At 37.8% G+C, this 15,530-nt stretch overlaps 1 protein-coding gene across 5 annotated transcripts in view; it reads right to left on the bottom strand.

Annotated features, from left to right (window-relative positions):
* Positions 1-15,530, bottom strand: part of LOC121609513 (protein diaphanous homolog 3-like) — a 171,653-nt gene that overhangs the window by 118,718 nt on the left and 37,405 nt on the right. For all 5 annotated transcript variants that reach the window (XM_041941199.1, XM_041941508.1, XM_041941274.1 and 2 more), the window contains 10 exons: positions 15,178-15,314; positions 14,419-14,524; positions 11,723-11,833; positions 11,032-11,150; positions 10,690-10,806; positions 7,789-7,907; positions 7,626-7,690; positions 5,398-5,502; positions 3,443-3,751; positions 850-964 (listed from right to left, as the gene is read on the bottom strand). In XM_041941199.1, the coding sequence (XP_041797133.1) occupies positions 850-964; positions 3,443-3,751; positions 5,398-5,502; positions 7,626-7,690; positions 7,789-7,907; positions 10,690-10,806; positions 11,032-11,150; positions 11,723-11,833; positions 14,419-14,524; positions 15,178-15,314 (1,303 nt within the window). The remainder of the gene's footprint in view (positions 1-849; positions 965-3,442; positions 3,752-5,397; positions 5,503-7,625; positions 7,691-7,788; positions 7,908-10,689; positions 10,807-11,031; positions 11,151-11,722; positions 11,834-14,418; positions 14,525-15,177; positions 15,315-15,530) is intronic.

The following is a 15,530-nucleotide window of genomic DNA, read 5'->3' as shown; positions in this document are numbered from 1 at the left end:
AAAGTTTGAAAGACCAAAGTCAGTCTCTGTGTCCTGACCTGACACCTCATATTGGTGAGCATTACCTAAGATAAAGCCTTAAGTACAGTGTTCATAGTTCACAGTGCTTTACTGAATTTTACTGAATTGATCATAGCTTTAAATAAAATAAAAATGTTGTATGGCTGTGGTAATATTATTTTCATCCATATCGCCCACCCACATCAGGCATGGTTATGGCCAAGGAAACTTTGAAATAAATGAGGCATGGAAAATAAATCAGCATTTTAGTTAATTTAACGTTTACAAACCTCCACCTACATTTGAAAAAGCAGTGGAAATTGGACCAAATTGAACTCAAAAAAATAAGAGATGATTTCTGTCATGCATATCTCTGTCCATTCATTGAAAGTGATAAAAAAGCAAAATGTTTGTGGCCTTGGGTTAGTACAAGCACTGGCACACTTGCCTGTATCTTTGTCATGCAATTCCTCCTAAATGAAGATACATTGCCAATTACTCTCAAGCACAGATGCCTGCATGTACACATGCACAACACAAAAACAGAAAGGCATTCGCATTTTTCTTCTTTGTTTTACCACCTCAGCTCAAGTGAGACACCCTGCCATTTTCCTCCCTAACACCACACTGAAAATTTGATACAGCATCCCACAGTCAGGAGCCAGAAAGCTGGGACAAGGAGACTGGAGTAAAAGCTTACTGATATAAACAAAGAAACACACCATGTAATAATAATTTAGAACATGTGTCTGTTCATGGCAAGAAAGCCGCCTCAGAATACAAGTACAGCAGCCAGGTAGACGGAAATTAAAGAAAATACATATATAAAAAATGCAGGGAGAGACTGACCTGTTCGTTGTGAACAAAAAGTGAGAGCAACTCTGCTGAGTAATTCTGGTTTTGAGTATTGGTCCTCATCAGCCAGCACCCAGAAACAGCCCTCTGACATTTCCTGGGGACGAATCTGAAAACACACATCCACAGTTCAGCACATTTACTTAATACATGGCTCTGACATTTCCCTTTGTAGCCACTGTAATTTGTAAAATAAAGTGTGAAGAAAATACAACATTCCAATCAGATATTAGTCGCGTGATAAAGCTACAAAAGACTATTCCAAATGGACCTGCTGCACAAGAGTCCTGTCAGTTCCCAAAGCACTTACTGCATATGTTACAACTGCCAATTAAAATGAACTAGTTAACCAGTTACACAGTACCTATGTTCAGTTTACTGTGGAGGAATTAGCACACTCTTTATCATTTTTTCTCTTGTCTGAATACTGTCTGAATACACAAAAAACTTGCATACTCAGACACCAAGTCCATTGCTTTTTTTTGGCTCTGTCATTTACCATGTTCCAGATTATCCTGATCCACACCTGACAGTAAGATAGAATCTAATGTAATATTTATGTTTAAAGTTATGTATCAACTTATTGGCATATATTGCCTTCATCAGGATAGTATAGTAGAAACGCACGCACACGCACACAGAATACAGCATATCACCCTGGAATACAAAAAATACAAATTTTCTTTCAATTCAATGCAATTCATTAAGCTGTATTTTCAAAATGAACACTTCCTGTAATGTGAAACGGTTACCAGAACTGATGATGTCGAAATCAGAAGCATACTCATATCATGAGGGTTGTCCAAGCTTAGACAGGGCAACAGAAGCCAAGAAGCCCATATGTTATTTGAAGAACTTGATGGACCAGTAAGGCTGAAATTCTTGTGAATATTGAACTTACTGGGACCACTGGAGTTAGGTGAAATGTGACACTAATGGGATGTCCAGGTGATCCTATATCGGCTAGATGTATATGCTGATAACTGTTTGTTCACACAGTAGTTACAAGTCACGACTTGCTGCTGCTAGGTTGTCAGCGGGGTCTCCTTGTTTGTCAAAAATGGTTTTATCACTGCGCTCAATCATAAAAATGTTTAGTGGCTACTCTCTCAAACTCAGCCAACTGGAAGTCGGAAATTTTAAATCTCATTATTGAAGTTTCAGAACTGCTTTGCCCCAAACGTAACCATATGTGGGGTTCTCATACAGCTGTGCCACAAGTCCTCCTCATGTCCTACTAAAAGGTTCACTTAAAATTCCAAGCATATGGTTTAGTTTGCTGAACACCTGTACTGATGTTTATCTGAGATTAAATTATTAATCAAACCTCAAACTAATATCACTTGAATGTGAACTAATATTGCTCTGCAGAGAACAACATCTGTAGAGGCCGAGGCTGCTCTGACAATAACATCTGATCATCTGTTATTTTCAATTATTGCTGGCTTGGCACAGAGGTAGAAAGTTGTTGATTCTTAGAAAACATCTGTACTGTTCAGGTGCTGCCAATGAACATCAGGAAAGAAAGGAACAAAGAGCAGAGAAGGGGGGCACTATAAATATCTGGCCTAAATTTTAAGTTTTGTGTCCCAAACTTTCAGTTAATCGTAATCCAGCAGAGTTGGAAAACATCTCAAATATATCTCTTTATACTGTGGATCACTCAATATATAAATCCAGAATACTACCACTAATCAGTTAGAAGTTACCCTTCTACAAATCCAATATACTGAAATATCCTCGGAATAAATCCTAAATTTGTGAAAATGTTTAACTTTTTGTTCACTTTGTCAGTGAGGTGTTGATTCAACTCCACAGTAATTTTTGAGGCTTGTATTGAAATGTTTTTCCTATATTATGTCACCCACATGTATGAAAATGGGGGTGGTTACAACCCTGAGATGGGTGTGTCAAATAAAAATGAAAGAAAATGTGATAATTTGCCATATTTTTTACATATACTCAATTGAAAATAATACACACACAAGGGATTTCATGGATTGAAATGAAGTGTGAACATCATCAACCACAATCCACCCCATGTACAGCAATAGCAGCTCCTGAAGTTGACTGGTGTACAAAACTGCTTCCGAAAAAAGTTGTGATAACTTGCTAATCCTTGAAAACACTACAAAGACAATATATTTAATTTCAATTTCATTGATTTTTGTTAATAATGACTTATTCTGAATTTGATGCAGCAACAAGTTTCAAACACGCTGGGACGGGAGCAACAAAAGACAAGAGCAGTTATGGAATGTTCCAAAATCACCTGTTTGGAACATTCCACGGGTAAACACAATACTGATTGATATCAGGGAGGCCAGCTTACTGAATATTTTTAAAAGAAAGCTAAAAACGTATTTCTTCACTCTAACTAGCTATTGGTTTCTGATGCAGGTCTGAAAATTTTGTGCTTTGCCTCACACTTCTGTACTGCTGCACTTATTTTAAAACATTGTATTTTACTTGATTTTATGCATTCTATGTAATCGATTTTTACCTATATTCTATTAGTTTATACTGTGGTTAGATGTTTATCCGTATTTTATTCTCACCCTTATCCTACACTCTTGCAGTATCTTACCTTGGACCAGTTGAGGCGCTTCATGGAGGTCTCAGGCTTAAAGTCTTTCTTGGGCCTGAGGCCATAAGGCAGTGTATGTTGTGTAGGGGAGCCTAGAGCACCCCCAAGTCCTAGAGGGGGTGGAGGGGGGGCACCAAATGGAGGAGGCACTCCAGGTGGAGGAGGTGGGGCAGGACAGCCAGGTAACGGAGGCGGAGGAGGTGGAGGAGGGGGAGCTGGTACCCCAGGCGCTGGAGCAGTGGGTGGAGGCCCAGATGGGAATGCCTGTCCAACATGGGAAGAGGAGAGACCCACAGGTACAACTCCAAACTGGAAAGGCAGGGAGAAGAACTTTTATTACATTATTACATCAAAAATACAAATGGTAGCCTGAAATAAATGAAATTGTGTTGTAGCAACATTGCCAATTAGTGTAAATGCCCAGAATGAAGAAGCACCATTGATTAGCACTTAACAGACAATAAAATAAAAAGATAATGCAAAACCAGCATTATTTTTTTATAAACCCCCAACTGCTTTGAACAGTGCCAAGATCCAAAAACCTTGTCACTGCAGTATCAGCTTATTGCTATTTCTTTATTGGGGCAGTGGTGTGAACCACCTTTATAATTCTAATCAAATAATCTAGTTCCAAGGACCAATAAGGCAATTTAAGGGCAAATAATTAGCTTTTCCACAGCATTTATGAAGCTAAACAAGTCAGACAGTATTTTTGCAGTGGCAGTTTTTTTTTATTCTAGCTGCAGCAAACGTTCTTAAGTGATTTTTGCTCACCTCATCAGCAGATTTTTGATTTTCTTTCTGAATATACTCAATTACAGAATATTTTGCCTTTTTCTTATTGGGGATTTTTTACAGTGTGTGGTGTTCAGGAAACAACTCCCCAGATAAATTAAATAAATATGGAATTCAAATTTCAAGAAAAAAAAACAAGTGAAACTTCACATGAAAAAAATGGCAGGAGAGGAACTATACCATCCGCCAAATGTGTAGTACGGTATGCTTTCTTCTCTAACACCACTGCTACAAATAACGGAGGCGTGCTCTCTCAACCATCCAGCAGAGGCCAAATGCTCATAAACTGTCCAGATTTTGTTCAGATACCCACATACCCCCAATAATTTGTTTTTTCCAAAGCTAAAAATCAAATGTTATAACCGGAGCTACAAAGCTTCATAAATTGTATCATACAGAGCAAATGGCTTATTGATCCATGCACCAATTTTAGATTTAAGACGCACACTAAAGGTCAACCCTGGGCCCTTACTCTGGCACTCTCTCTAGAGGGGGAAGAATACCTTTGCTGAATTAACAAGTGTGGGTGCTGTGTGTTAGTGATATTTAGACTAAGACAGACACAGACAGTGAGACAAAGTGTGTGTGTATGCACCGACATTGGCTAAATGTACCATCGTCATTTGAACCAAGGTACTATTTGAGTATTCATTCTGTGTTTGCTCTCTGAAATTGAAAAATTATCAGGAAAATGAAAAGGAAGTTCTCTTCTCCTTTCTGAGTGTGTAGTTATCTTACAGTGCTGGGGCGTGGGAGCAATTCTCTGGAGTGTTTGGGGGGGGGGAGTGGCCTAGTAGTGAGGTTGAAGAGGGTTGTCAGAATAAATTGCTTTTAGAACAATTTCCTCTTATGGGATAAAGATCAGAGAATCTGAAATGGTCAGTGTTCTCATTAGACTTAGTGTCAGCTAGCCAGTGGAGCAGCCTCCATGTCAAACCAAACTGCAGGCTCCAGCGGATAAAAACCCACCCCATCCACACCCAGTACCCAAACATAACAAGAACATCTCATAATGGAAAGTAAGAAAAGAAAGTTGAATCAAACAAGATAGATTAAGAGGGGTTGTGTTGAGTAATCAAAGGTGGTATTTTCTCACATCTCACATTCCCACACAATTTACAAAAACTGACATTGAAAACAAAAATGTAAAGCTCATGTACCTTGGACCTGAAGGCCTGCAGTTCTGCTTGGAGTTCGGCTATTTTTTCTTCATACTTAACCAGCTGAGCTTGTGCCTCCTGCCTGCCGAGAAACTCCTCGTCAAACTTAAAAGAGAAACACTTATTCAAGTTAATCACACAAGCACACACTGATATTTAGATAATATAACTAGGTATTAACATAAGCAGTATTTGTTAAAATCGTTTAAGTCTAATGGTATAATTATCTTACGTAATCAACATTTATTTCACCTTGATTAGCTTCATTTACTGATTGAATTCTAACCTTTTGTCAAACACCCATTCATTAAGCACCATACACACATGCCAATCAGTGAGTCCAACGTTCTAATCAGAATCTGCAACCTGCTGCTACCCCTGCTGCTATCACAGCAGCCAATCCATTTTACCTCACACATTTCACATTTCATTATTCATCTATAGCAGGAATGGGGAACCTCTGGTCTGTGGAGACCATTTGAACTGGCCTAAAGGTGACTACTTTTTTTCAGCAATAAAGAAAATAAGATTATATGGAGATTGCATCCAAACTGGAATGTTGTGCAGGCAAGTTTTGTGGTGAGCGAGCTAACAGCTAAGAAGCTAAAACCTCATTCAAAAGGAGAATTTGAGAAGGAGAGCCTTGTTGCTGCAAAGCTGGTAGCAGCTGACAAGTAAAATTGTTCCAAAGTGTCAAGTTTGTCTGAAATAATTAATGTAGATGAAGACAAAATCTGACATGGAAACTCAGTGATAACAAGTGTCTGTGTGATTTGTCCTTCATGGTGGACATTAAGTACCTCTTAAGCTTCAGCCATCTTTTCAGCTCTCTGCTTTCAGATATGAAATCACCTGAAGCAAAATGAAAGCTGTGCAATTACAAAGAGGAAAAACTGCATTTTCCTACTCTGTAAGAACAAAAGCCTGCTATGTAATCTGAATACGCTGTGTCAGTGTCTAAAAAACTCCTTTGGGGATTTGAAGAGAGGTTTGAGGACATGAAAAGCTGATGTACTTGACAACCTCCAACACGAAATTGTTGAGCTGCAGAGCAACAACCTACTACTGTGAGCAGCTCTTTTCAAAACAAATGTGTTTTAAATGAGCTGCTGACAAAATTTCGGTTCTGCTCCGGACTGAATGACAAACCTGGAAGACCAGTTGCAAGTATCATCATCATCTCTACCATCTGACAGAGGCCTCACCAAAGAGAAGCAGTTCCAGTCATCACAGAGGTTAGTTTGATGTATGTATACAATAATTCAGTATGCCCAGGGGCACGGCCAAGGGAGGGCCAAGGCCAACCTGATACAATTGCTGTATCTGAGTGGCCTGAGTGCAGCCTTCTAAGGACATTATAAAAATCAAAATGGGACTCCAGAAGAAAAAGGATCCCCATTCCTTATCTATAATCATGTGGGAATAACAAGTTTTTCTACATCTTGTTTTTAAATTAACTTTGACAGTGAAAAAATCTCGGGAATATGCATTGAAAATTATTTGTGTACTTTTTGCCTTGAATTTGAAAAAAATGTTTGGTTTCCTTAACTGTAATATGGGATTATTGCTGCTTGCACTAGGTGGACTGGTGAAAGAGTTGTGACCACCAAGATGGGAGTAAACAACCAGAGAGATTCAGACATGCATGTTTGAACCTCAGTCAGAAACAGATTCAGACAAGGAGGAGTCTGTTGTGTACCAAACCAACAATTAGCATACATATCAGAATAGTAAGTGTAGTTAGCATTTTCTATTTGTTTATAATGTTTGCGAGTTTGTTAGTTTGAAACTGGCAGTGGTTGACACAATTTTAGTGATTGTGAAACATACAATGTCTGCTACATTGTCCCATTGTTTTTATGTAATCATGTGCCAGGGGTCTAATCAAAGTTTGCAGATAAATATGATCTGTCTGACTGAGATTTTCATATTATGTGTAATATCTGACTATTTTCGACAGCCAACCAATTTTACCTGGGAAGAGGATCATTGGCAGTAGTAGTATTTGCATATTAGTGTCAAGGTCAGACATTTTAGGGGATATAAACTGAAGAAAAACACGTTTTGGAGAGGAGCGGCTCTTTAATGTTTTATTATCTAAACAGATGTTATATTATTGAACAAGAAAGAATAAATGTAAGCATGCTTCAATGGTTTTGTTTTGGCCAGGCAGTGTAGTGGATATGTAGTGGGATGAAAATCTAAGTTGTGTTTTTGTCAATACTTGCCTTTAGTGCCAGTTCTGAAGCTCTTTGTTCATACTCATCAATTCGAGCTTTATCTACGCACACCTCTGAAAAAATAAATAAATAAATAAACATTATAAGAATCATTTATGTTTTATTGAAATATCTGTAATGTAAATGAAGTAAGAAGACGTGTGGGACTTGCCCAAGAGGTGGCTGAAGTCCACATCTAGGCGCTTGCGGTAACTGAAGTCTGGGTCAGTGCCACTTCGGTGGAGCACAATTTGAGATACACACTCATCAATGATCTTAAAGTACTGGGGCCTGAGAGTCAAGATGAAGAAAATAAAGTCAAGAGAGACAGTGAGAAAAAGACAGAGTTGCAAAAACACACATCATTTAATTTCATAATTTTAATCTGTTGTGCGTAGGGATTTGTACAAGAGCCATCATCTAGACAGATTCAGGTGTGAGAGGAGCTGGAATGTCTAGGTGGCATATCCCAACAACTTCTACAATTATACCTGTGCAACCAATCAAAGTCCTTGCCTGCTAGAAATCAGTGATTTTAAACATAACATGCTACGTAACACATAACGGGCTCTGAGTCGGGCTACAGAAGACAGAAGAGGTGCAACAACTGTGTTCTCATTAAACGGATACAGTATGAATTCCATAAAAAAATATAGTACATAAAAACATTTTACTTCCAGGTAAGTGTTTATGTATTGATAAGTTTCATTTTTTTCAGGATATAATCTTTAATTGATGATGAATAAAACATGACAAACATGAGGCACACGCTAATGTCGCTCAATTTTTGTTTCCTTTCTTTCTTTACAAAAACTAAAACTTAAACACACTCATTTTTACAACACTTACATCATAATGTAAGAACAATTTCATGACGCTTAACGATGGGGAATACACGCCAGCCTATTAGCAGTTCATAGTAATTGCAGTTAAACTCTTTCTAATGGCTTTGTTGATGCAATGATCACAGAATAACCAAGGGCATGTGGCAATAAGAAGAAGGAGAGAAGATATTATAATGCAACAAAAGATGACATACAACGCTGGCAGCCACAGTGCCACTGCAAGTTAAAGGGAAAGAGTCTGTTTGATGTGCTCATTAATCTTACAACAGTGTCACTGAGAGTCACATTCCTTCTACACCAAATCATTAACAAATACTAAAATAATGAACAGCGATAAAGTAGAGTGCATTCCACCTCTTCATACTGCTTGCCTATAATCCTATGCTGAGACTGGATCTGACATGATGAATACCATGTCTATGATTTTAAAGATGAACTGCATGATGGAACCACTGCTTGAATGAAGACAAAAATATTAACAGTCAAATGGAACAAAGAAGTCAAGTCTCTGGCATTCCTTTCATTACCCTGTGAGTTTGGGACCCCTGTGTAACAAGTGACTATATGCTCTTGACACCAAGAATACCAAGAAATAAATAACTAAAGATCAGTACACCAGTCAGTCACAAGAGATGAAGTGCATTAATAGGATCACACACAGATATGAAATCTTATGTGCCAATGGTGAAAATGAATGATATCAAGAATATGAAACTGCCTGAGGAAAAACAGAGGAAAGCAAATGTATTCTTAAAGAGAAAAAAAGTCTGTAGAGCTACACCATGTATGAAAATGAAAATATGCAATCATCCAAGCAAATAATCTGCACAAGTATCACACTTATCATCACACACCATATCATTACATTGTTATCATTTTGACAGTTATTGTAATATGAGTCACGGTTTTAGTGGGAATGTTCATTTTTGTATTTCATTCCCACTAAAAAAAAAAAAAAAAAAATGATGATGATGTGATTTGTGCTGGAGTCTGGACAATGAAGTGCCTTCCCTTAACTTCTGGAGAATAAGATCTGTAGACCAGGTAGGTTTTGGAAAAGGGTAAAAAAAAAAAAAAGACACCACTCTTCCAACTCTTTATATACGATGTCTCTTAATGAAGCTTCATGCACACCACCTCAGCGTGGGGAGAAAGTTGCTAAGCTTTTACTGGATGGTCATTAGTCAGTTCTCAGTGAAAGGGGTTTGTGAATGGTCAATAGCAATAGATTCCAGTGAAAATAAATTATTATCAATTAATTAATTATTCCTGAATAAAGTAGAAATTATAGAAAGTATAACTGTTTCTGTTTCTTCTATGTGGATCAGCAGTTCATCTGCCAGAAGATAAATAAAGGAGATTGTGCAGTCTAGACACGCTGTGGTTTGCGAGAAATGAACGTGGGGGGTTTGGATCTGTGTGTATTCTTATGCTGTTATTATAACTTACAAAACACATGGCACCAATGCTGGTTCTCATTAAACTATCGTTACAATAATAATTTCAGATGAAAAAATTAATTCGACAGAGCCAGAGGAGAGCCAAACACTTTAGGTGTTGTTTTGGGTGGGGGAAAAACTGCAGGTGATGCATTTCATATTCTTCAGATTAGAGCTCCATCTTTTGATCAAGCCAAGGTTTAACTCACACCCAGCTGCGAGTGAACCAACATAAAATAAGCCTTTGAAAAGTGCCATTAATAGGAGATGAGACATACTCTGGAGCCATGGTTGCTGTAGACGGTTGGGAGATGAAAGAGAGAGCATTCTCTTTGTTAGCCAATGTCATTGAGAGGGTTTAAGGCTAAAAGAGTGAGACCTCCACAAAACATAGGCTCTTCACCAGTGTACATCATTACCGGTGTTCAAAAGGTATTTATACTTTTACTTGTGTGTGCATTCAGCTAAGATGTGAGATTAAAAAGCTATATGTCAATCATCATTATTATCACACAGAGTACGTTATATTACTTTACACTTCTGACACCTCTGACCAGAGCCAAAAGGCTCTGGTCTACAAAGAAAATAAAAGAGCTAATGAATAAACCTCATTAAAAAATGGGAATCACAGAAGGTCCAAGTCACAGACATACAGGGAGACACTGGTGTTAAATGAGGGAAGATCATAATGAAACACAGGAGGAAACTGAAAAAAAAAAAAAAATGCTTGATCCATTACACATAAGGTAATTAAAGGTCTGTGTGTATGTGTGTAGTGCTGATTTTTACCTGACCAAGTAGTCATTGCGGATAAGCATCAGGTGCTGCAGTATAGAGAGGAAGTAGAGCTCTGCACTGCTGTCCTTCACCATGCTCTGCACAATACTGAACACATCCCCCGCATCGGTGCTGAGAGTCAAGGACTCACATGTAAACTGAAACACTGCATTTTCATTTTCACCAAAAAACAAACAAAGAAATGTAGAAGCTACTGAAATAAGAAAGAACTTAAAGATTTATGTTGCATTTATGAATAATCTTGATGCCATGAATTTTGCTAATGCGCATTAGACATATTTATGAGAAACAGACTCTGAAACAAGCTTCTATTTGTAATAATGAAAAGGATATTCCAGCTCGCTCTTAATGTCTTCAAGCCTATGAGAGAACTCTATCATGTCTTCTTCTTTGTGCTCTTCAAATACTTTTAGCTGAATGTCAAGGGCTTCATTCCTGATGGTTCTCAATTGCTACAGACAGATTAAGGTACAAAAATAATGAAAGGTAAGACAGATTAAAAAGAGATAAAGAATCAAACATGATAAATCAGCGAGTGTGGCTTGAGAGACTCTCCAACATCAGCACCAAAAGGGAAGCATCAAGCTCAGGTAAAGAGAAGGAGCTCATTCTAAACGCTATTACTCAACATGATAAACAGGTAAGAGGACCAGCTCCTCACTTTAATTTATTTGTTTTTTTGGCAGCTACAGCAACATTGTTTACAACAGATTAATATGTTAGGTAGATGGTATGAAAGCCAGTGGGAAGATTATTAGCCCAGGCACCAGAAACTTTATTGGTTTCTGGGTGCTGGCACAGACAGAGGACATGCAATCTCTCCTCTGTGTTTCATAAATTATTTGTTGGAGCAAATCTACAATATTTCATTGAAGTGGGCAAGTCATTTAAATATTAATACAAGGTGAGTGTGAGTTTATATTGTGTGTGTGTGTGTGTGTGTGTGTGTGTGTGTGTGTGTGTGTGTGTGTGTGTGTGTGTGCGTGTGTGTGTGTGTGTGTGTGTGTGGTTATGTTGTGCTTACCGGCAATATCTCTTTCAGGCCACAGCGCATAAATTCATTTCTGATGTGCAGCCTGAAGTCCAGCTCATCAGGAGATGTTACCAGTGCATTGATGAGCTGCATGCATGCCACCTGCAACAGGAAGGGAACACAGGACAAAGAGAGAAAGAGAAGAGAAAGAGAGAAGAGTGAGAGAGAGAGAGAACCAGAGAAAAAGATGACGGACTTCTTCCAGAAGTTGATGAAAAGCATGCCGGCATGCATTCTAAATGAGTTATGTCCCTTGGAAGCAGAGGACCATAACTAATGCATGTCTATTTTCTCCAGTCACCAACTGGGGGGGCTGATTTTAATATTAATGTAACAACTGCAGACCCATACACACAAAACTAACTAACAGTCAATTTAAGGGCAAACTCGCTCTTTTGGAAGCTGTTTCTCACTCCCCTCTGAGTTTGGTTTACTGCACAGGGATCGCTGCATCCTGTGACTCTTCAACTAGCCGGGCAAACACGGACAGAAAAATCAATTATTGATCAGTATATCAATCCACTCATGTGTGAAAAGAGGGTATGGCAATGCAAGAGCCCAGGAAGGATATTCAGATGCTTTAAGGTTCATTGTTCAATTTGATGGAATGTCGTGGCTTTTAGTAATTACCTGTCATTTTATCATCACGATTATCTGAATGAAATCCTTTGGGTATATATATATTTATATATAAAACCATTAACAAGGGGGAGCAAGAGAGATCACTAAGATGTCATTTTTCATGAGTAAAACATTACAATATAGATGCAATGTTAATATATTAAGTCTGTAATTTGATTCCAACTAATCATGCATTTTAATAATTTATATATGTATTTATGTATATTTAACCATCTACATCAGCCTCAGCCTTGTATTCAGATGGATACATACAGTGCATTAGGTCAATTTCAAACACATGGAGACACCCAGATTTATAAAGAAAATTCAGGCATCTTTGATTTTGGTGGTCCCCAATGTGTATATTTACACTTATTGTCTAAATGCACACTTTCCCTAAGCCAACGGTTGCCAGGGGAGACTGTGTATGAATGCAGTCAAGTAGGACAGAAAGCCTTTGGCCACACATTGTCTTGGTTAGCATAACAGTATCTCTGCTTTAATAATGCATGGGGTTAAAAGGAAACTGTGCTGTGTATTAGGAAGTGGGAAATAATAAACCAATAAATAAGAAAAACACAACTAAATAAACTTTCCAGTATGAAGGGCTATGTTTGTATCACCACGGATGAGTTTTGTGTATTAAATGCCTCTGTATGAAGGAAATTCTAGCTTCCATTAGATTCTATTCCTCTTTCCTTACCCCATTATGTTGCCCTGCTATTGCTTCCTTACCTCTCACCCACAGACTTGCACCTGACAAATGCAGGTAGAGCAAATTGAATGCAAATGCTACTGACAATACTACAAGGGGCAAAAAATCTTATCTTTTAATTAAGTTTAGCATTGGTCATTGCATGAGCAATATGAAACAACCAAAGGAGCAAATGGTTGTACATGACATGATGAGTTTTATGCTCATCATGTGTGTGTGGGTGTGGTAGGTACTGGGTGAATGATCGCTCTCTTCACAGCCCTCAGCTACTAATTAAAAATGCAGACAACATATTTTAATCATGAATTACATTATTGTGACACAAACCGATGCTGTCTCTGCTTAAAACAGCCCATATGCAATATCTCAAGTGTATGTAGCACCTGGGAGATGGTACATCTGAAAGATCATGTCCACAAAGAGAGGGATTATATGTACTGTAGAGGGAGGGATTACATGTAAAGGGAGTGCATAAAATGATGAAATGGGCAATATGGAATGGACAGCTAAAAAAAATTCAAACTATAAAGTGGATAAGAAAGGATTCTGAATTCACAGTGTGTTAACGTTGATTTAAGGAAGACGATGAGAAAGGGACAGCTTCATTATGTATAGGTTAGAGAAATCTGTAGTTTTAATGTTGTTGTGTTTTTCTTGTAGCTGTTATTGTTTTGTTTTCTTGTACAATGACATAATTCCTGTTTCTTCAGCACTTACAATATATCTTATTTTACAGCTAATTAGCAGATGTTTCTGTGCCTTCAATTCTAACAGTATCATCAGTAAAGGTTATTACACATTGCAAAGCCCAATAAAGGAAGATCCTTATCTTAAATGTGCAACTAACACGACTACACAATGATTATGTTCATTACTGCAAATGGTAAAATCAGATTAACAGGTTAAAAAACTGCCTTGCTTCATCACAGTTGTTTCTTTGATCCCTAAAATCCACCTTAACTAGGACACTAAACCAAGATCAACACTTAAAACAATCTGTTCCAAGAACAGTAAAAAAAACACTAGGCACTGATTAATGCAAAAATACAGAGCATTCAGATTCGGATAGATTCAATAAATAATAGCATCCTATAGATGCTTCAATGCTGCCATTGAGCTGTGATGTACAATACATAACACCAATATCTGCCTTAAAACAAGAGTATAAGCATATTTCTTGACAAAAAAGACTTTATCAGGCCAAACAATGTGTAAGTGACAAAGAAACTCTAAGCACAACGTGGTTGTGATATGTTGAAATGGTCAACTTCCTAAATCCATTCCATATTTCATTTCAGAGAAATCTGAGGGAAACAAGACATCAATAGCTGTACATGTACTTTGCACTTACTTGTAATTGAACTGAGCGATCTCGCAGTCCCTGCACAATGGGACTGAACCTCTCAATGGCTCGCCATTCCCCTGCTGTGGTGATGGCTTCAAGGACCTTTTCCAAACTAAATGAGATCATGAAATGCATGAGAGGACAATTGTGGAAAAAAATGAAGAAACACTTTCATTTAAACAGATTTTGGCCATGAACTCTCTTCTATTCTAGCGTATCTATGGTTCCTTTCTTGTCAATTTGGCCCAGGTAGAAGGGGATTTTCCTGGGGATTTCATCAACTTTACTGAAAACACAGCTTCAGAAAGATTGTGATGACAGTTTAAGACAGACATTTTAAAATATATGATGAACTCAATAATTAATTTTAAATATAGACTATTCAACTAGACACACTGTTATATATCATACTTGAAAATACATATTGCATAACTTCTTTAAATGGCTCTTAAAATATCTCATAATATGAAAGTTTGACACTGCAGTAATTTTAAATCTTTCAAACTATTGTTTTGAGAGTGGCATTGGCACTCACAAAAGATGTACCACAGGCCTTTTCTACCTTTACTCCAAACTCACAGACAGTGTGGCAGTTCAGCCTTCAGGCCTGTTTTATGTTTTAAGCCCTACCATGCCCTTTGATGTTAACTGATGATTAATAAAGAGCAGTTACCAGATGGACCATGCAAAATCAAAACATCTTTCAACATCAGACAATCAGTAAGATATAGATATGCTGACAGACTGAATGAAGCCAGAACCTACGTGTTCTCTTCGCCCACAATGCAGATGGCTGACAGGAGCTTCACCACGTCAGTCATCATGGCAGACTGGGTGGGATCAATGGCTCTTGCGAGTAGTGAAAGACTTTTCTCTTCCCCCAGGATTCGATCCAAGCCATACTGAAGAAAACACAAACCCAGATATGCTGTAATTCTGCCAAGTGGCAACAAAAAGAATACAATGTCTTGTGAGACAGTAAAACCAAATCAAGTTTAGAAGACAAGCCAAAATGATGATTGAATGGCAAGATATTTATTAAACTGATGAATAATAACTCTGCAATGTGAGTATTAAAATATGCTGTATACTAAAGCCAACAAAGAGAGAAAACAATC

This window comes from Chelmon rostratus, chromosome 1 (genome assembly GCF_017976325.1).
Source record: "Chelmon rostratus isolate fCheRos1 chromosome 1, fCheRos1.pri, whole genome shotgun sequence".
NCBI classification, from domain to species: Eukaryota; Metazoa; Chordata; class Actinopteri; order Chaetodontiformes; family Chaetodontidae; genus Chelmon; species Chelmon rostratus.
Note: the sequence above shows the minus strand (reverse complement) of the source record. Positions and strands in the feature narration are given on the sequence as shown.